The 22,932-nt window shown below is 40.7% G+C and overlaps 1 protein-coding gene across 1 annotated transcript in view; it reads left to right on the forward strand.

The window, feature by feature from the left end:
• Positions 1-22,932, forward strand: part of PIEZO2 (piezo type mechanosensitive ion channel component 2) — a 500,927-nt gene that overhangs the window by 445,073 nt on the left and 32,922 nt on the right. The window contains exons 28-35 of the mRNA XM_044921024.1: positions 2,147-2,390; positions 4,656-4,752; positions 5,877-6,036; positions 13,173-13,262; positions 15,257-15,378; positions 16,449-16,520; positions 20,817-20,923; positions 22,202-22,300. Of these exons, the coding sequence (XP_044776959.1) occupies positions 2,147-2,390; positions 4,656-4,752; positions 5,877-6,036; positions 13,173-13,262; positions 15,257-15,378; positions 16,449-16,520; positions 20,817-20,923; positions 22,202-22,300 (991 nt within the window). The remainder of the gene's footprint in view (positions 1-2,146; positions 2,391-4,655; positions 4,753-5,876; positions 6,037-13,172; positions 13,263-15,256; positions 15,379-16,448; positions 16,521-20,816; positions 20,924-22,201; positions 22,301-22,932) is intronic.

Here is a 22,932-nt window from a genome sequence, read left to right on the forward strand (position 1 = left end):
AGGTGCCTGCATGGCTCAGTCGGTTAAGCATCTGCATTCAGCTCAGGCCCTGATCTCAGGGTCCTGGGATGGAGCCCAGTGTCAGGCTCCCTGCTCAGTGGGGAGTCTGCTTCTTCCTCTCCCTCTGCCTCTATCCTCCCCCCGCTCATGCTCTCACTCTCTCTCAAATCAATAAAATCTTTAAAACATAATAAAAATTAAAATTAACAATAAAACAATGAAATAAAATGAGAACCTATGTAAACCTGAAGATTCCTTTTAGGAATAATGTACCACACTAACCACTAATATAAGGTATGAATTCCACTTTTTACCTCTTCTCTGTGATACTAAGAGAAAATATCAGTGCAGCTGATCTTTTTACCTATCGAAAGAGAGAAAAATAAGTTTTTTTCTTTAAGATTTTATTTATTTATTTGAGAGAGAGCACAAGCCGAGGGGAGGGGCAGATGGAGAAGCAGACCCCCCACTGAGCAGGGAGCCCAATGTGGGGTTCAATCCCAGGACCCTGGGATCACGACCTGCGCCGAAGGCAGACACAGCCAACTGAGCCACCAAGGCTCGCAAAAAAGTTTTTATCTGAAGGCAGAACAGTAAAATCCACAAGAAATCATTAATAGCACATGTTTACGTTTTATCATGAATCAGACAATGCGTGAACAATTCACAGTGACAGGAAATCTAGAACAAAATCAAATATCTTATCACATCAGGTTGAAAAGTTGGAGAAAGATAAGTATTCAACTCCACAGTGTACTTGAAAAACCTAAAACGTCAACTCGAAAATTTTGTGCACCACTGATTTTTAGAGTGGTATCTTTGAAAAACTGAATTATTTCAAGCTTTTAATTCCATTTCTCAGTGAGGACTGCCAGAAAAGTGCATCTCAGGCAGTAACCTGTCACACCACAGTCGCGAGCCGGAAGCTAGCGACCGCTTTGCTGTGGGAGGCGCGGCGTCCCCCGAGCCCTCTCTGTGGGTATATGTTTCTCTGCAGCTCTGGAAAGCAGCCTCTTCACCTCACTACATGTCCCCAGGGCTCATGCATCTGCTCCGGAGTCCCTGAGCCTCCTCTTTGGGGCACTTTGACTGGTGTTTTCCATGTGACCTTCAAGTATGGTCTTGTGATTTCTGAGCCTGAAGCAGGTTAAGTGCTGAGGAGCGGAGGCTGGGACACCTGGAGTAGGAATGAACTGTGGGCAAGGAAGGGAAATCCACAGGAAGCACATGTTACACTAACACACACGTTTCTACCCGCACACACTCACTCAAAATGCCAGCAGGCCAAGTCTGCTGACTCAAAGTGTGCACGCGCATGCGCACGCGCACACACACGGGAAGGCCCTGTGGGATTCCGGTATTACGTCTCAAATGATTCACTGATTTCACCAGCAACGCTCCTGGGATGCTGAGAAATACCAACATTTTATACAGTCTCCTTTGGCTATAACGTCAAAGAAGGGTGAAATATATTTGAGAGGGAAATTTCATGAAAGCATTTTAAAGGATTAAGTATTTTACTCCCAAAAGAGTAAAGTTCAAAGAAGTTTGCTTATCCGACAATGTACCTTTTAGGAACAGCTTTCTCTAATGAGGCTGAGTGTTGGACAGAGCCTCCAGCCTCAGCGTGGCTGTGTGTGCTTTGTGAGAATGCCTTCTAACCTGCAAGGAGGGATTTCCACCTCCAGTAAGACCTTCGATGTAACACAACTTGTTTTATCTATCGATTTCTAGTTCATTTAAGAGAATCCAGTCTCACCTGTTCTCTTGCTTCGGGAGGACTCTGTATCTTAGACTTACCCTTGCCATACAATTATTCATGCCTCCTATGGGAAGACAGGGAGGAATTTTGAGTACTCTAGTAATAGGCAGAAGATACTGCTGTGTGTGGGAAATTTGGCCCAAATAAGGTACTGTTAAGTGTTTTCACAACTTACCTATCCGTCTATTACTAACTGGGTGAGGATTGCCTACAGATGAGGCAGTGTTAAATGAAAGATGAATACAGAGCTCACAGTATGACTTGCACAGTGCTTCCCTATTGTCAAATGGATGGTATGAAGTCTGTCCCTCATTACAGTAGAATCTCCTGCCTTAATTATTTATGTGTGTTGTCGTCCTTTGATGGTTCGGTCTTGTTTTCCAGATCGTACTTAGACATGTCCAAAGTGATCATCTTCAGCTACCTCTTCTGGTTTGTCCTCACAATCATCTTCATCACGGGGACAACCAGGATCAGCATCTTTTGCATGGGTTACTTGGTAGCCTGCTTCTATTTCCTGCTCTTTGGGGGTGATTTGCTGCTGAAACCCATTAAGAGCATCCTGCGCTACTGGGACTGGCTGATTGCATACAACATTTTTGTGATTACGATGAAAAACATACTGTCAGTAAGTGCCTCCCACTGTATAAAACATTTGTGGTTTTAGCATAAGAGTAAACAGTCCATTCAGTGGTTATTAAAAGCCCAATTGCCCGTCACACTCCTCTCTTAAAAGCCCCAAATAAGATGATGCAAAGTCAGAATTCAAAGAACCATTTATTACTCTTGTTTTGCCACATTAAGCAGAATCCTGTTTGCTCACGTCCACCGTCTCAAGGTCACATGGCAGGAGGATAGGGATTTGTAGGAATACATTCTAAAATGTATTTTTAAGTTAAAATCCTGTTTCTTCTGAGGGATCATTTGTCACCATTCACACTTTGTGCTACAAAATGGCCCTTTTATGACCTGAATTAGTCATTGAATCTCTTCAAAACTGATATTGTGTTGGCTTACCTAGAAAGAATTATGGAAGTGTAAGCCAGTAGTGGGTGGGGGCAAAACACATCCTTCCTCTACAAAGTTTAGCTGCTCTGCTATTAAATGTCCACGTCCCGGGGCACCACATTCCCCCTGACCAAGTAGGTAACTCACTCGGCCCACTAGGCATCCCAGGATCTTTTGGGCCACAGGGACACCTTCTAAGGTATTTACTGTCTCAGGAAATTAAACAACAACCTTTCATGAGCTGAAGGAGTTAATACATCTCTAACTGGCCCTAAGTCAGAATTAATCCTTGCACCTGCTGCTGCCAAGTACTGATAGTGCATTAGAGGGGCCGTGCGGTAATAGCTTCCTGCTTCTCACCTTCCTGGTTACTGAAAGATGAGCTCACCAGGCAAGTCTACTATGTGGGCATTTCATTTTTTTTTTTTTTTTTGGCACGTGTATTGCTGTGTTTAGAGGTCTTGGAAAACCAAGTCTGTGTCACCATGAATATGTATTTGAGTCATTTATTTTGTCTAAGACCATTGAAATTTTGTCTAAGATCAGTTGATAGTAAAAGTGACTCTTATGCAGCAATTTTACCCCACCCATATTTATGTACATTTGGGGTAGTATTGAAAGTTCTTGGACAGAGAGAACAACAGAACACCATTCATTTGATAGCCAGTCTGAAAGTGAGGGATCTGTTGCCAGAGGCTGATTCTTACAACCAGTCCTGGAAATGTATGGCCACAAAGTTCATTCATTCATTCATTCATTCATCCTGTAAACCTATATTGCAGACTTGCTAGGCACTGTTTTTGTCTTGAAGAACTAGATATAGTACTGCCTTCAGGTTTTACCCTAAGGAACTCACATTCCCTTATTAATAATCTTCCCTTATTAATAAGGGAAGACAAACCTACTTATTAATAATTATAATGTGGTCTGTGAATGCTAAATATCACAACATTTTAGGAAACCAAAACAAAAAAGGAGTGCCTCATACCTTGCCTGAATTAACTGGGAGCAGACTTCTGGGAGGCGGTGCCATTTCAACCCATCAGAGACTTGAAAACTAGATTCAAGAGTGTCCAGAGAGACAAAGGGAGGAGGACACTCCCAAAGTGTCCTCCTCCAAGTATGGCCGTGTAGGACAGAGACAGTCATGTGAAGAGCGTGTTCCAGTGGGTGCAGGGACTCAAGCTGAGTAACTGCCAACTTGGGAACAAATTCTAAATATACTCCCACCTCACATGTTCCCAGGAAATACGCACAGTTCAGCCATCCCTTTTATGTATTGGCTTGCAATGCTTGTCTGTTTAAACTTCTTCCCCCTCAGCATGTGAACTTAATGTAAATCATTGTTATGAGAGAGACAACGACATGCCAATCAATAAAGAATATTCCTTTGCCCAGAGAATTGACCAAAAAAGGCTCAAAATGCATGTTCTTTTCCTATTTTAAGAATGCCATGCAGCTGATGTTTGTGATGATCTCCTGGCAAACAGCATAGGTTTAATTTGTCCGATCTTGTGAGATAATAACTATACCAAAATCAAAGTCCTGGGGGTCATTGTTCACCTGTTTGATATCAGCGTTTGGCTTGTTCCTACAGAAGTCCAAGATTTTCTCAATGAAAAGACAAGTGCTTCTAAGTGCTGAAATCATCACACTAAAGACTTTTCCTTTACTCATGGGGTTTATTTCCCCAAGGAAATTATGGTGCTTTTAAAGCACCAAGTGCACTACCCCATGGTGACTGAGATTTTAGGTTCTACAGGTACCTCCTGGAATCATTGGCACAGAGACTTTGTGAATTCTTACACAGAGTAGGATCACAAAGCATCAACCTCTTTTTCTGGGCACAGAGTTTCACAATTTGCCACTCCCATTTATTTTTCAGATAGGAGCATGCGGATACATTGAAAAATTGGTTCAAAATAGTTGCTGGTTGATCCAAGCTTTCAGCCTGGCCTGCACTGTCAAAGGCTATAAAATGCGTAAGTATGCAAGGCAAATTTGGAAGTGTAAGGACAGAGAAGGAAGGATGGTTGTATTGTTCTAATTTTAAAATTGGGCCAAAGCACACAAAGAAAAGAGAAAACAGTGACAGTCAATTCGACCTCTAGATGGAGGCAATAGGACTGTAGTTCATTATGAATCTATTGTCCATAACATGAAGTGCTCCTACTCCAGGCATCTTTGATCATCCTCTGGAAACTTCTCAGACTCTGGCAGGTCTGGGGACTAGGTGTGGCCCATTATACTCCCCAAACTTCTTTGAGTTACATTAGGAAGGGTTACAGAAGGCCACAGGCCTGTGGTGGTTGCCGCTAGAATCTTGGGTTGTCAGAAAGTTCCTCTGGCTTCCAGGTCCTTCTCTCCTCAGGAAGCTCAGGGAGCTTCAGACTCAGGAAAACAACTGGGAGGACCTTCAGGGTCTCTACAGTTCCAGAAGTTTCCATTTCCATCCCTCTGCCTCTTGAACCATGACCCAGGATAACACCATGCTCCTCCTTGGCACCCAGGATGGGGAAACTTGAACATGACACTCTCCCCACTGTGGCTTCCAACCCAGGTTATGCTTTGCCCAGGATGAAGAGTAACTGGGAATTTGTTCCGATTTAGGATAAGATGTCTGTGGATACCTCTTCTTCTAATAGACAATACTGTGTTAACTGCTCTTCTGGTTACCCCAGATCACTGTTGCCAGAAGAGGTGGTTTTGTTTTTTGTTTTTGTTTATTTGTTTGTATCAGAGCATTGCCTCTGGCATTGGGACATACAGACATTATTTCTCCATGGCCCTTGTTCAGGGAGAAAGAGATCTCTCTCCCTCTAAGAGAGAGAAACACTCAAGAGCCATCCCTGACAAAGGGACCCTCCTGTGCCTTACACTGTCAAGAGGTCACTTGTGGTCAGTCTTATGAATCAACGTTGATATTGGATTTGAAATATGTATCTTTGCCTGTAAATAAATGCACCCATAAGTGAGTCCATGCATCAGAATGTCGCTCTTATGCCTGTGGGATTCCTCAAGCCTGATTGTGCTACAGATATTATAAAATGACAATGAAATGGATGTTAATTTTAATTTGTTTTTTTTTTCTACTTTTTTACCCCAGCTGATGATGATTCCTCGTGTAAACTACCCAGTGGTGAAGCAGGAATTATTTGGGACAGCATATGTTTTGCCTTCCTTCTGCTGCAAAGAAGAGTTTTCATGAGTTACTATTTCCTACATGTTGTGGCTGATATAAAAGCTTCACAGATCCTGGCTTCGAGGTAGGTCGGGTCATGGAATCAAGTGGTTTCTCTTAAAAAATCTGTCTGGAAGTAATATTGCACTGTGCTGTTGCCTGAGCTTGCTTGTAGAACCCGTAAGAAATTAAGAAACTATGCCCACTCTCACCACTATTGTTCAACATAGTACTAGAAGTCCTAGCAACAGCAATCAGACAACAAAAAGAAATAAAAAGTATTCAAATTGGCAAAGAAGAAGTCAAACTCTCTCTTTTCGCAGACGACATGATACTTTATGTGGAAAACCCAAAAGACTCTGCCCCCAAATTACTAGAACTCATCCAGCAATTCAGTAATGTGGCAGGATACAAAATCAATGCACAGAAATTAGTTGCTTTCTTATGCACTAACAATGCAACTGTAGAAAGAGAAATTAGAGAAATGATTCAATTTACAATAGCACCAAAAACCATAAGATACCTCAGAATAAACCTAACCAAAGAGGTAAAGAATCTATACTCTAGGAACTATAGAACACTCATGAAAGAAATTGAAGAAGACACAAAAAGATGGAAAAATATTCCATGCTCATGGATCGGAAGAATAAACATTGTTAAAATGTCTATGCTACCCAGAGCAATCTATATCTTCAATGCCATCCTGATCAAAATTCCAATGACCTTTTTCAAAGTGCTGGAACAAACAATCCTAAAATTTGTAGGAATCAGAAAAGACCCTGAATCGCCAAGGAAATGTTGAAAAAGAAAAACAAAGCTGGGGGCATCACGTTGCCTGATTTCAAGCTATATTACAAAGCTGTGATCACCAAGGCAGCATGGTACTGGCACAAAAACAGACATATAGACCAATGGCACAGAATAGAGAGCCCAGATATGGACCCTCAACTCTATGGTCAAATAATCTTTGACAAAGCAGGAAAAACATGCAATGGAAAAAAGACAGTCTCTTCAATAAATGGTGCTGGGAAAATTGGACAGCCACATGCAGAAGAATGAAATTCGACCATTCTCTAACACCATACACAAAGATAAACTCAAAATGGATGAAAGACCTCAATGTGAGACAGGAATCCATCAAAATACTAGAGGAGAACATAGGCAGTAACCTCTTTGACATTGCCCACAAAACTTCTTTCAAGATACATCTCCAAAACCTAGTGAAACAAAAGCAAAAGTGAACTTTTGGGACTTCATCAAGATAAAAAGCTTCTGCACAGCAAAGGAAACAGTCAACAAAACAAAGAGGCAACCCACAGAATGGGAGAAGGTATTTGCAAATGACACTACAGATAAAGGGCTGGTATCCAATATCTATAAAGAACTTCTCAAACTCAACACCCAAAAAACAAATAATCAAGTCAAAAAATGGGCAGAAGATATGAAAAGACACTTCTCTGAAGAAGACATACAAATGGCTAACAGACACATGAAAAAATGTTCATCATCATTAGCCATCAGGGAAATTCAAATCAAAACCACATTGAGATACCACCTTACACCAGTTAGAATGGCCAAAATGGACAGGGAAAGAAACAACAAATGTTGGAGAGGTTGTGGAGAAAGGGGAACCATCTTACACTGTTGGTGGGAATGCAAGTTGGTACAGCCACTTTGGAAAACAGTGCAGAGGTTTCTCAAAAAATTAAAAATAGAGCTACCCTATGACCCAGCAATTGTACTCCTGGGTATTTACCCCAAAGACACAGATGTAGTGAAAAGAAGGGCCATATGCACCCCAATGTTCATAGCAGCAATGTCCGCAATAGCCAAACTGTGGAAAGAGCCGAGATGCCCTTCAACAGATGAATGGATAAAGAAGATGTGGTCCATATATACAATGGAATATTACTTAGCCATCAGAAAAGGTGAATACCCAACATTTGCATCAACATGGATGGAACTGGAGGAGATTATGCTAAGTGAAATAAGTCAATCAGAGAAAGTCAATTATCATATGGTTTCACTTATTTGTGGAACATAAGGAATAGCATGGAGGACATTAGGAGAAGGAAGGGGAAAATGGGGGGGAGGGAATTGAAGGGAGAGATGAACCATGAGAGACTATAGATGCTGAGAAACAGGGTTTTAGAGGGGAGGGGCGTGGGGGGATTGGTTAGCCCGGTGATGGGTATTAAGGAGGGCACGTACTGCATGGAGCACTGGGTGTTATACGTAAATAATGAATCATGGAATACTACATCAAAAACTAATGATGTAATGTATGGTGATTAACATAACATAATAAAAAAAACTAATGGTGTATTGTGTGGTGACTAACATAACATAATAAAATTTTTAAAAAAAGACAAAAAAAAGAAATTAAGAAATTCCTCGGCCACTCTGGAAAACAGTATGAAGGTTCCTCAAAAAGTTGAAAATAGAGCTACCATACGATCCAGCAATTGCACTACTAGGTATTTACCCCAAAGATACAAATGTAGGGATCTGAAGGGGTACGTGGACCCTGGTGTTTATAGCAGCAGTGTCCACAATAGCCAAACTGTGGAAAGAGCCAAGATGTCCACCGACAGATGAATGGATAAAGAAGAGTGGTATATATATACAATGGAATATTATGCAGCCATCAAAAGGAATGAGATCTTGCCATTTGCAATGACATGGATGGAACTAGAGGGTATTATGCTGAGTGAAATAAGTCAATCAGAGAAAGACATGTATCATATGACCTCACTGATATGAGGAATTCTTAATCTCAGGAAACAAACTGAGGGTTGCTGGAGTGGTGGGGAGTGAGAGGGATGGGGTGGCTCGGTGATAGACATTGGGGAGTGTATGTGCTATGGTGAGCTCTGTGAATTGTGTAAGACTGTTGAATCACAGACCTGTACCTCTGAAACAAATAATACATTATATGTTAAAAAAGAAGAAGAAGAAGAAGATGATGATGATGATGATGATAGCCGGAAGGGAAGAATGAAGGGGGGGAAATCGGAGGGGGAGATGAACCATGAGAGACTACGGACTCCAAGAAACAAACAGGGTTTTAGAGGGGAGGGGGGTGGGGGGATGGGTTAGCCTGGTGATGGGTATTAAAGAGGGCACATACTGAATGGAGCACTGGGTGTTATATGCAAACAATGAATCACGGAACATAATGTATAGTGATTAACATAACATAATAATAAAAAAATAAAAAGCAAAAAAAAAAAAAAGAAATTAAGAAATTCCTTCTAGGAAAACCAGTCCAAGAAGGGTTTAGCACAAGGCTTTTAAAACCTAAAATAGAAGAGTAACAAGAAAGTCTTTGGTGCCAAGTCACACTTACAAGGATCTGGGACACTATGGAAGGTCAAAGACAGACTGGTTGTCTAGAGCCTTCACAGCACAGACCACCTCACTAGACAGCTCATTCTTTCCTCAGCCAAAGCAGTAACACAAGCCATGTTGGTCTAGAGACTAGTCCACACTCCCCTTCTCTGACTCTGTGTTTAGAAGAAACTCCTGAAAATGGAGAAAAACACAATTATGTATTATTTTTCGGACCTTAAGTTGAGAAGTGTGATACTCCAGGCTCATTCTAAACCTCCTTATCTATCTTTTCTTATCCTTTCCATCCTTTCAATCTTTTTTCCCCAGTGACCTGATTTTTTCTGTGGGCCACTGGTTCTATTCCATTACTGCTGTCATCTTCTTGAACTCCATCCACCCTTTTTTCAGTTTTTGCCCCAATCTTGTAGGTTTCGGGGAAAAGACTGGGAAGAAAACTAGATATTAAAGGGAATGAAATTGAGGTGAGGTCATAGTGCCCTAGACTGCTGTGTCTATCTCAGAGACACCGGCCTTGCTAGATCCCATCAGATTTGTGGTGCTAAATAATCTGATAAACATCAGCTTGTATCATATGAAATTTCCCAAAAAATCTATCATTTTGATTTGTGGTTTAGACTAACACACTTCTGTTTATACCACCAGTGTTCCTGGAGACTATTCTTTTCCTCTGCCAGGATAAACAAAATGTTTATTTCAGAAGTCCATTTATAGGGAAGCCATTCCTGGCCTTTGTTAACTAACTTGGAGCCCAGTAAAAAGAATTTTCAGTAGGGGACCTACATTTAATCTGAGGAGCTTTGTGGTACCCTAAGCCCTCACTATATAGATGAACAGTGACTTCATTTCATGTACAAGATTGACCCTGGAATTTACCATTATAATTGTTTTTCTAACACCCAGGACATCAGTTTCATTAGAGCCCAATGTCTTGTCCTTTTTTTTTTTTTCTTTTTCTTTCTTTTTGGGGATTTGTCCATGCCATCTTATCCTAACAGCAGTTTTATTTACTCATAGAGCAGCAGGTATTTGTGCGGATAAATATGCCTTTTTCCTTCTCCCAAGCATTTGGTCCTTAGACATCCAGGACAAAATAGTAGCCAATATCTTTTCCTTGGAGTTGTCATAATTATTAAGAAAACGTATTCCTCATGTAATGGAAACCGATTTCTTTGGTTTAGAGTACAACTTGTGCATGCAAAAGAAAAGCCATGTCTTTTTTTTTTTTAAAGATTTTATTTATTTATTTGAGAGAGAGAGAATGAGAGAGAGCACATGAGAGTGGGGAGGGTCAGAGGGAGAAGCAGACTCCCCGCCGAGCAGGGAGCCCGATGCGGGACTCGATCCCGGGACTCCAGGATCATGACCTGAGCCGAAGGCAGTCGCTTAACCAACTGAGCCACCCAGGCGCCCCGAAAAGCCATGTCTTAATAAACGAATTTCTGAAGAATAGGCATTCATTCATTGATATACTCATTGCCTACTCTGTTCCAAGAAGGTAGCTGCTTGATCCTGCCCTCACAGAGCTGGTGGGGAGAGGGACATATCAGCAAGCAAACACAGTGCTGTGTGACTAGTGTGATGGTAGGGGACATTCAAGAAACTGTGGGAATTATATCAAGGGTACATAACACAACCACTGGCAAGGGGCAGGAACCAAGGCAACTTCCATTCTAAGCTGCAGCCTGAGGGATGAACAGGAGTTAGAGGAGGGAGGCAGGGGACACAGCCCAAGTGAAGTTACCAGGGGAAGTTTTAATGAAGAAACCCTGAGAAGCTCAGCGTGGCCAAGACACAGAAATTTGAAGGTGAAGATAGTGAGTGATGACAAGTTAGCTGGAGAGATAGGGAGAGGTCCGATTATCAAGGGTCTTATAAACCATGTTTATGACTTTAGAAGTAATCCCACAGATACGAAGAAGCCAGGGAGTGATGTGGCTATAGTGGTGTTTCAGAAGCCCACCCTGCCTGTGCTGTGGAGGACACGGGACCGGGTAGGTGGCTGCTCTGATGATCCAGGACAGAGACAGTGGCTCTGACCAGGATGGGATAAACTAGGAAGATATGTAAGAGTCAAATTGGCACACCTGGAAAGTTGATTGGAAGGAAGGGAGGTGGGGGTGGAAAGGAAAGGAGGATAGAGGGTGATATGGCTGGATACTGGTTGAAGCCAAGGGTGGTGCCAATCCCAAATGTAAAGAAGCCGAGAAGCTCTAGGCTGGGAGAATGCTGACCACAACCAGGGACTTGTAGGGCTCGTGGGCTTATGAAACTAAACCCATGATGAGTCTAACAGAGAGCTGGGAGGATAGGTCTGCAGGTGGAAATGGACTGAGGGTCATCATGACACAGATGGATTTAGAGCAGGTGAGTGGTTGGAGAGCATGTGAATGAGAAGAGGACACTGGGGAGCATCCACATTTAAGAGATGGGCAGAGAAGACCAGCAACTCTGAGCCAGAAAGGAAGAGGGAAAGCTAAAAGAGCATGGTGCATTAGGAGCCTGAGGAAGGTTGTTTCAAGGCGGAAGTCCAGCAGACAGGACATACAGACACAAGACTGAAAACTGAGCACTGAAGGCAGTGACCTCAACACATGGGGAACAGAGCCCAACACCAGTGAGCTGAGGTTGAAGGGAAAGACTTGGGGACAGTGGCTGTGAGATATTCATGCAGGGACAGTGATGCAGGCTGTGGAAAGTGATGGAAAACTGTGCAGTGGGCATGGATTTTTTTCTAAGGTTAGCAAGATGTGAGCATGTTTGCATACTTCTGAGGAGGATTTGGTGGCAGCGGGAAGGCTGAGAATGCAGAAAGAGAGGAAGAAAGGGCAGTATGGAGCCCCTCAGGCTACAGGGGGGTGAAGGGCCAGAGCTCAGGCAGGCTGCAGGTGAGGATGTTGCCTCTCTCACTGTCCATGCAGGAAACGGTGTCCACGGGGTAGGTGATAGGCAGCTGAGCAAACTGTTGCCTCATGACTTATGTTCTTTCCAGGAAGTGGGAGACTAGGTTATTTACTAGGAGTGAAAAGCTTTTGACAGAATTCCAGATTTGAGAAAAGTGTAGGGAGTTTTAAATAGCCACTACAGAGAAGAATTTCCAGGGCCTATGAGGGGTCAGCAGATAATGTGCCTGGTCACACCTTTTCTGAACCTCCGACAACAGCCCAGCGAAGGGCGGGCACACCATTGGTTTCCTACCCACTTGGGATTTACCAAGCAGATGTGACCCGATGACAATGGACCAGAATTGCAGATATTAAGAGAGGCTGATGAAATCAATGGGGACCCTAAAGTTGGCTTTAAAAAGTGAGAACAAACAGAAGAGAATGGAAGGATAGGAAGAAGAGAAGCAGAGGCAGGAACTTGAACATCCCATTGATGGGCTTGAACTCCAACTTTGCATTTTTCCTTAGGGAAGCCAAGCTCACTCCATACCCTTTTCTGCTCATTGAGTAGAAAACTAATCTGAACTCACTCCTCCTTGCCAATGGTCCCTCATGGGACAACTATAATAAGGTCAGATGAGCAATGCTTTGCTGAGATGTAAGGTTCTGTGGGACAGGTTTGAAGGGGTGCATTCTGTTTAATATCTTAGAAAACACAAACCGTTTTTTGTTTGTTTTTGTTTGTTTTACTGAGCTCCTACGGTTGTGAGCAGCCCACTCCCTCCCCGGAGAGGCTGTGCCCTGTTCATCCACTGGGAAGGGATTCCTATACAGGGGTCTTGGGACTCCCACTCCCAGCCAGGAGACTCTATCTAGTCAAAGGCCCAAAAAGAAATGTTTTCTAACCATTAATAATCATTTTCAGGGGAAGGTAGGTAGAAGGATAGAAATACTAATTTGTTCTCTATTTCCTGTTTTTCTCTAGAGGGGCTGAACTTTTCCAGGCCACAATTGTAAAGGCTGTAAAGGCAAGAATTGAAGAAGAGAAAAAGTCAATGGATCAGCTGAAGAGGCAGTAAGGAGGCTTGATTTTACTCTCCTTCTCCTTTCCTTGTAATCGTGGTTTGTCTGATCCTGTTCAGCTGGCTCTCGCCTCCCAGGGAGCCTCAATAGTCCTGAAAAACCTATTGGTGTTAAGGAGCTTCTGGGTATGTGCTCAGCATAAGGACAGTGGCTTATGCTCACTGGATTGAGAATGGAAGTAGTTGAAAAGAAAGAGCTGCAATGTGGTGGAAAGGGGAGCTATGTGGGACAAGACCAATGTCAAGTCTTGGTTGGTTCAACTGCTTCCTCTGGAACCATGAGCAAGTCATTCCAATTCTCTGAATTTCAGCCTTCTGTTTTAAATTAGGGTTCACAATTCTACCTGGGTTTTTATAAAGATTAAATGAGCTAATGAATGAGACAGGGTCTTTCCTGGTCCCATTCAGTTGGAGTAAATGTTCATTCTATCTGTGGATTAAGGGAATAAATACAAAGTCCTGGCTTTGGAAGGATCTCTAAAGATATTATAATACACTCTCTCTGGGAAGAAACTGATGACCCATGACATTAGATGACTTAAAATCCACAACAAACTAGAGGCAGTACTAGAAATACAACCCTTGTTTCCCTGTATTCAGTTCAAGACCTTTTTTCTACCACCATGTTCTGGATAAATCAAGTAGTGGACTGACTTTACTAGGAGATTTGAGAATTTCTTTTTCAAATTAATTAGTTAATTTTTAAAATAGCCCTTGAAACGAATTTTCTTAGAGTGAAATTTTTACCAGTAAATGTAACTTCTGAGGATTGGTAGCCCTTCATTTGGGGCTGGGTTTAAGAGCAGATGGCCATAGAATTCAAAACCTAGCCACTTTCTCCAGGAAAGCAGAGACTCGATCACCCCACCAGGAAAATTCCCCAAGTTTGCTGAGACTCCTTCATTCCATTCTGACACTTCCCAGCTCCTTTCTCCCAGGCAAAAATGTTTGCTAGCATAAATTACACCATCCCATGGCATGGTTATTTCCACAATCAAAGATATGAGGTATATAAACTGTTATATAAGCAGTTATGGTATAACTGTTGCTATTGTTGTTTCTGGTTATCTATATCAGGCTGAGAGAAGTAACAAATTTGGACCCGGATTTAGAATGAGTTCCTATTTACCCATTATAGAGACCTGTTAATATCATTCACTTCACCGAGTTGTTCCATTTGTTTAAGAATAACTCCTCTTAAGTAACAGAAAGTCAGAATATAAAAGAATGAAGGTAATAATCATGGCAAAAGAGAAGCTAAAAGTGTTGTTTAAGCTGCAGGAAGCAGAAATGGCACTTAGCTTAAAAATTTGAGCAGAATTTTAAGAAACTGAATTAAGAAATGGAACACCGCGGGAGGGCACGTCTGGGAAGTAGAGTTCAGCGTTGTAGTTTCTGAATAGTTGGGCTTCCTGAATAAGCAGACAAAATAAAAAGCACTGACTCAATAATTAAAGATGCAATAATACATTCTTTCCAGAACTGATAAGAGATTAGATTTGAAATAGAGAAGAGTCATGTGGTCTAAGAGAATACTTATGAACATCTGGGGAGCAACTTGCTTTTTACAAAACAGTTCTCACACTTTTACACCTTTTCATTGCATCTTCACACTATGTGACCTAGACAGTTCCTATTTTTAAAAAACTGCAAAACCTGGGAAAATAAAGGACTTACATGTCATCATTTACTGTGTTCAAAATGGCAACGGTCCGAGGTGTAAGTGGATATAAAGTATTGCATATCAAACCTTAGTGTAATTATGACCATATTAGTAAGACTAGCAAAATAACATGGTTGTATACATATACACACATATAGACATCCCCAAGGAGATACTTGTTGCTGATTTAAAAAAAAAAACCTAAGTCCCAAATGTTGGCTGCTTTGCCTGTGATTTTAGCAACATCCATACAAGTTTAAACCCAAACTGACCATGTGATGACTGTGGGTGTGTTCTTGGCATTGCTGCTATTTTATTTGACAGGATGGATCGCATCAAAGCCCGGCAACAGAAATACAAAAAGGGTAAGGAGAGGATGCTGAGCTTGACCCAGGAATCAGGGGAAGGCCAAGACATCCAAAAACTCTCTGAAGAGGATGACGAAAGTATGTTGAGACATTTCCCTCTTGTTCAAGTAGCTTGACGTTGAATGATAGCATGATGATGGGTAGGGCTGTTAAATAACATTATTCTTACTCTGCCAATATTATCAATTTTTTTTTTAACTTAGCAAGTTTTATCTTCTGATTGTGAATGGGATACATGTATTTGTTTCATAAAGGGCATATTTAATGACTCCATGATTTTATGAGTATCTCCTCTTCAGCAAAACAAATTTAATCAACCCATAACTTAGCTTCTGTTTCACAGAGATGTGTTTCTGAAGAAAATGAGCCTGGATTTGCTTAATTTATTCCTTTAGGGAAGATATTTCAGATACACAGTCTACTGTTGTTGTCTTTGATTTCTATAAATTTTATACAAAAATGAAGTATGTATGCATATTTTATGTGGCATCTGAATAATGGTAGCTAAGATATCCTTCAATTATTGTCTGTTCCAATGAAACTGAAAATGAAATATATATTTATTATATCTGATTATAGATTTGTTATATCCAATTAAGTTTAAAAGGTCTTCTTACAAATGTTTGCATGCTTTTCTGTTTGAAGGGAATGGAGAAATAATGCATGGTATTTTCCAGTGCATAGCATCTACTAATCAGCAATAAACTTATATTTTTTCCAACCATGCTTTAAAATAATCACAAGGAAATTTCTGGTTATTGGAATATATGCATTTTTACAAATTATTTGCCACTAAATTGTCTTATAAAATTTAGGTGATGCTTTTTTCTGTTAATTCAATGGAGAATTCAGTGTGAGATGCCTTTTTGAGAGATAATCCCTTCTTTTTTATGTTTCTTTATATGCCCTACAGTACTAAAAAGGAAGTGAAAATGTGGCATAATGTTCATAGAACACTTAGTATTTGCCTTGTGAAATCAACTTGCTCATATGTGTAAACATTTCAGATTCAGTATAGTTCCTTTCCCTGACCTCTGATGTACTTTTGCAACTTGTCTAGATTTTGACAATTGAGTTGTTAAAGCGTGGTTTTCAAAATTTGTTTTCTCACTTCCTAAGAATTAATATTTGGACATATTTTATTTTAGGAGAAGCAGACAAACAGAAAGCCAAGGGCAAAAAAAAGCAGTGGTGGCGGCCTTGGGTTGATCATGCTTCCAGTAGGTTTTCTTGATCCTCTTATGATTTCATCGATTCTAACCCTTATATCCTTGACCAGAATTCAGGCGTCCCCATAACCTGTGTGTTCCATGCATGGTTTGCTCCTTGTGACTTGATAGGGGGTCAGAGTTTAGGAAAACTATGATGTGAATGGGTCTCTGGGCCCCGGAGATGGACTCTTCCAGAGAAATCAGCCGGTTACTGTGCTGGCTGAAGAAAGCCCAGCATGTGGCTGACACACTCCCGAGCACCATTTATGGGCTCAGAAAGGGAAGAAGAATTGCTACCATTTTATCTGATTCTGAGGTCCAGAGCTCTGCTCATGTATATTTGTTTTACGGCTGAAAACCCTTATTAAGAATGAGTTTTGGCTCCTCCTGGGAGAATAATCATTCAGTTCAACGTGTTTGTGACCCTCTTTGTAAGGCACTAGGCAGGGATGCCAATGAGTCTCTCCTCCCCTATCCCCAGAGCTTTGATTTCATTTGCATGTAAGGTTTTTTGGCAATTTATCAAATATAAAGATGAGGATCACTTAAAATGCATTCACTTCCTCACTCTTCCTCTTCCCGGTTTCTAAAGGCTCTCAAATTACACTCCCAATCCAAAGCCCAGCATGTAGCACAGCTGCACAGCCCCCAGCAAACTCAGCCATGACCAAGTAAGAGCAAAGGTGGTTTGGAAAAGCAGAGCTTCATAGTCACAGAGAATTACTGTTTCCCTCCTGATCATGAAAAGGAATGAGGAATCATGGAACTCAGTGGCTGTATTTGTTCTGCTTAGCAAAAGAAGTATCACTCACTCTTGGCCAGTGGATGGTCTTAGAATGGAATGATCCATTTTGATCTGACTCTCCTTACATTTGTTAGACTATGGAATAATTACTAATTATTTTACACATTACTTGTAATATCTTCAGGCTTTTATGCCTAGCTAATGTGATCGGACAGGGATTATCACTGAGGCCCACAGCGTCGCACGATGGTGGGAGAGACTCTACTAACAGGATCTTCAGAATCACTAGAAAGTCAATTCGATCCGAATCTTTTGCCATGCCTAATTCTTGGAATCACTGAGATATGATATTGGCTTCTCTCACCCCCAAATTAATTTTTTAAAATCAGCAAGCCAATTTCAGAAAGTATTATACAAAATTTGCTCAGTATACCTGGATGTAATTAAATTTAATCCCAAATATTGAATTTTTAGGCTTATGGATACAGAAAAAAAATCCATGAGTTTTAAAGGGTTTTGTTTCATTTGCTGCAAAGTCAAAAGGCAAAGATCCAGGTCAAAATTCTGTGTGCCTCTTTAATTTATTGTTCATTGGCCATGTTCGTCATGCTAACGGTCCTATAATGCAGTGCTATAAGCCTATTTCTATCAAGTCACAAGTAAACTGTGCCTGTCTTTCTGTTTTTAAAGGGCCCTTTGCTAGTTTAGACAGACCTATCCATTTCAAAATTGTGTCATACTGAATGTTTTCTCATTCCCATTGCAATGATAGTTGTCTTTCCTTTTCTTAATCTAAACATTGCATTTTGGAAGGAATTGGATATGGTCTTTGATAATCATCTTACAAGTTGGTAATAATTTAAAGAACTTCTTATGAAGGTTATTGACTTTAGTTTTCTGATTCATTTCACCCTCATTATATCAAGTTCTTAAAGACTGGTATTAAATTAAACGTGCCTTGTTACAACACCTCTTGGTGCAATAATGCAGGGAATGTGTGTAATTCATAGTTTGGAATCAGATTCTGACCATGGTGTTAAAATTTTTCATGAAATGTGTTTCCTTTTACAGGCTTGTGAGGAAAGGAAAGGAATGAATATGTGGATTATTATTTAGACCATGATGAGTTCCAAAATTTATTTTTAGAACTGGAAGCACTTTATGAAAAGCCCTTATTTTGATGTCTTGAGTCACTGGGCTTTTAAATAGATATTTCATGCAGGTGCGGAGTATGAGAATGTATGTAGTTGGAATACCCTCATGTAAGTCTGTCAATGATACAATAATGTCGCTATGTTGTTCATATTACTGGCAAGCAGTCAAGATCTTACCATAGTCTGTAGGTGGCAAACCTTCCACTTCCATACCTATGTGCACACATACGATCGCATTATTGCTGTTCAATGATACCTTCCATTCGAGGAAAGTATGTCCCCGTGCCTAAAGCAATGACAAGCCTCACTTCGTTGTCAAACGTCTGAAATCAAGGTCCAGCTTTCTGGGGATACAGGTGGTAGGATTTTAAAAGTTATTTCCACACTCAACACAGCAATGACATCAATAGCCACGATATGTTCATGGACACAGGCTGGAGGCAGGATCTCTCTCTGAACTCACAAATGTATATGCAAGACCTTCTCTACTTCTTATTAGAAGCTAGCACTAAAGAAAACATTCTCTGTGGTTTTCCTACTTTTATTTCAATAACGTTTCATAAAAGAACAGGAGACTTTCCTAAACACTTCCTGTTTTTTTTTCTTAATGTGTTCATTCTACTTCTTGCATAAACATTCATAGTTTTTTAAATGATCAAATCAGTGTTGGGACTGCTTGAGATGAACACGTGTTTGGGCTCCCTGTGTCCATATGAGTAAAAGTCATAGAAGGTATGATTGAATACAATTTAAGCTATCGTTGATTTTAGATCCTATAATGAGGGTAAAATGCTCAATCTTGTGATACTCTGTTTTTACCAAATGACCATGCGACATAGAATCCATGTAACTTTCCTGCAAATGTCTGAGCTTACATGAAGGCATTACTTTAATGGTCTTCTCCACTGTCAAATGTAATGCTGTAACTTTGGTTTGTTCTTGCTTATTCTTACCTTATGTTGTATTGCATTTATTCCCTTGGGCCTGGACCCAGTATTCTGGGCCTGGTTCTTTCTTCAAAATAAAAGTAACGAATTACAGTGCTTCTGTTCAAGGATATAAGGCCCAATTCATTCACTCTGCATCTTCACGGATGGAGGCTTCAGATATGTCTGAAATCATGGGCAAAATTATTTACCTTTTGACCATGTTTAGTAATATTCAAGCAAATAATTTTAAACAAGCCAAGGTTTTCCATTACCTTACAACGTATGAATCCAAAAGAAAACCAAAGACATCATGTGATGTCATCCAAAAGACACCTCAGCATTTGAAAACTTGAATATAACTTGAAAACATTCATATTTTTTCCTGCAATGATGGTACAGTTCTTGTAGCATCAGAAATGTATATGCTGGGTCTCTTTTCCCTGATAAACTTAAAATAATGCTCAAACTGATAAAGATTGGTTTCTCAAATTTCTTTAAGTCTCTGGACATTTCCGCTTTCTCTGCTCCTAACTTTTAACACAGCAATATGTTCTTGCGGGGAAAATATCAGGCAAGACAAGGGCAATCCGTACTGTTTGTGCTTTATGTCTTATGGTCAGTACGTTTCTCCTCACACTTCAGTAAGCAACTGGAGCTCCTGGTTGACCAGAAGCCTAACAGTGCTAAACCGTATGGACCCTGTCTGCCCTGCCTGCCCTGCCTCAGTCTGTCCCGTGCTACATGTAGAAACAGCCAGAGTGTGGTGGTGGTGTTCTTGCAGTTGTATTCTTTTTTTCATGTTACCTGCCCATTTCCTCCTCATGGCAATGTGTTTGTTGTTGTTGGGTTTTTTGGTTTGTTTTTTTTTTGAACTCTTTCAAATGTCTTGCCATATATGTCATATCCCTGTGTCACATGTGGAGGAGCCATGTCTGCACAGTAGAAAGTGAAGTGGAAGTTGGTGATGTGGATTCTTGGTCCTGAATCATCCTGATTGGCATTTCTACCACACACTCAACCCCTTCAGACAACACCAAGTCCTCCACTTCACTTTGGCCTCGTCTAAAGGACCCAAATTGCCAAATTGTCTGAATTGTGAAACTCTTAACAGTTTTCCATCCATTATTTTGGCCATCTTGGTAACAAAACCGGTTGCTGCAGAGTTGATCTGATGCATCTGGTAAAATTGACACTGAAGAAGGAAGAAACTATCAGATGAACCCAGTAGTGGCCAGTTTTCTTACACGGTGTAGACAAGGCCTCACGCTCTGTAGACCCAACCATGCCAACACCACATAGTGTTAGCCCAGAATGAGTTCTCTTCATCTCCTGTCTTTTCCTCCCTACCAACATCTCTTGCTGTGGTCTTTTGTGGAAAATTTGTGTATCTTTGCGGGGTGGGGGAGCATTTCATTAATGAGCCCTTAATGGTCTCATATCTCTTTCAAGAAATAAGTAAATATTCTGTTTTGCTTAGTGGTCAGGAGTGGAGATTATTATTTGTTTGAAACGGATAGCGAAGAGGAGGAAGAGGAAGAATTAAAAAAGGAAGAGGAAGAACCTCCAAGAAGGTCAGCTTTCCAGGTAAGTACGGGGTTGGGAAAACCAGGTCCTCCGCTAGTTGAAGAGCTTTTCTTTCTGACAGACCCTGATTGCAGGCCTAGACTTCTGCCACTATGTTCATGTGTGTCATAGCTTCCAGAAGCTTTTGATTTCCACCTGAAATTGTTTATTCCTCATTAAACTGTAATGCTGCTTGCTCTCAGCATCAGTATAATTGCTGCAAGAACACTGTTCCCATCAGGTCTTCATTCACTTGCATCAAAAAAATCTTCTGATGCTATAAACAAAAAATAAACCTTCCTTGGGTGAACTTTATTTTTCTGTTACAAGTAGGAGGTGAAGAAGACTTCTCTGGCATCACTTTGGATCGCTTGAGTGGATTTATATTTTGATATGTGAAATAGCTGATCATAAAAATAAAGCACTTGCTTTGTTTTGAAACAAATGGTCATTTAAATGGTACTTCAAATTTTGAAAATCCATTTCATTTGTGTTGCCAAAGTTTTGAGAATTGATTGAAATCTTGAAAATATCGAGCACAGTTCTGATTTTTTCAGCTTAGTTGCCTTTCCTTTTCAGAACCTGCCAGATCATTCTTAGTTACATAACTCACCAGCCCAGTATGGTGTATCCAGGGAATGTCTAATCAATGCTTGTTAAAGATGAGGACTGGTCAGTAGAGTTACATATGGGGTGAAAGCTTGATATATATTTCTTTTGTGAAGGAATCACATGTTAGGACTGTTATTTCTCAGTTATTATACTCCAAGACACATAGAGGGTTATCCATCAAGCCACATGATGTGTCCATGTAAAGGTCATGGTTACTTTGCTGGCCAGGTCTTCTCAAGCTGGAGGGTTACATCCACCCCTGTATTCCCAATGAAATTAAAGAACCAAATTATTTGTGGAGACACCTTGTTCTGATGCTTCCTCACTGGCCCCATCGCAACCTGAGTGTGTTTCTTAAGACGGTGTCTGTGTGCATGTGTGCGGCTGGCTTGTCAGATACTAATGACTTGTTTATTTTTATCCTAATGAGTTTTCTTATACCCATCACTCCTCATTCAGCAAAGGAGAGAACATGATCATCCTCGCCATGTTTATGGATTACATGCAATGATTATTTTCCTTATTCCTAGCCTACAAGCAGAACACATTTTATTCTAGCTTCAGTGATTGGCACGTTTTAACCTAGTTGATGTAATTCTAGAGATGAACTCATACGGATGTCATATATTAAATTATTAGTCATTGGTGTTTTTCTACTAATCACTCTTGCTTTGTCCTTCTTTGTAGAGAGCTATTGGGAAGTTTGCATCGGCCATTTTAGCCTTGCCAAAGTCTGTCATTAAACTTCCCAAAACTATTCTTCAGTATTTAATCAGAGCTGCAAAGGTATTTGATGTTTCACTGACATGTGGTGTGTGACCCTCCGCTCTGTAGAACTTTAGACAAGCAGATCCCTGTTGCCCTACATCTGCATTTTCCCTGTTCTATAGATTGTACAAAGGAGGAAGTATAAGAACTTAAAATAGTAGGCAAACCTTTCCAAGGAGAGTTTTGAGAAGCCAAATTTCCTATTATTTGATTCTTGTTTTTCAGATGACACCAGAGCCTGTCGAAACATAGAGAGAGAAAATGCAGATAAACATCTACTCTGTCCTTGTAGTTTTGCCTAAGTCACGTCTCATTTTAAAAGGGTCACATCTGGTTGCATGCATCAGTCATGATGTTTAAAATGTGTGATAACTGTTCTCAGAAAGCTGGTAAAATTACGAACAAGCTAATAAAAGACTCGTTTTGCTCCATCTCCTTGTTGGCTTCCCTTTCAAGTCTCGATCTTCCCTAAATTGGATATCGTCTTCCATTTACTCTTCTGACTTTAGTTCGACCCCTCCTGAGGCTGTGCTGCCACGTCAGGTCTGTATAGCTTCTCACTCCCATGTCACCCCGGAGAGTGTGGAATGAACTGTGAGAAAGCTATTTGTCAATTAATCCAGTGCACAGCAGAAATTATCCAGCTACAT

This window comes from Neomonachus schauinslandi, chromosome 14 (assembly GCF_002201575.2).
Source record: "Neomonachus schauinslandi chromosome 14, ASM220157v2, whole genome shotgun sequence".
NCBI classification, from domain to species: domain Eukaryota; kingdom Metazoa; phylum Chordata; class Mammalia; order Carnivora; family Phocidae; genus Neomonachus; species Neomonachus schauinslandi.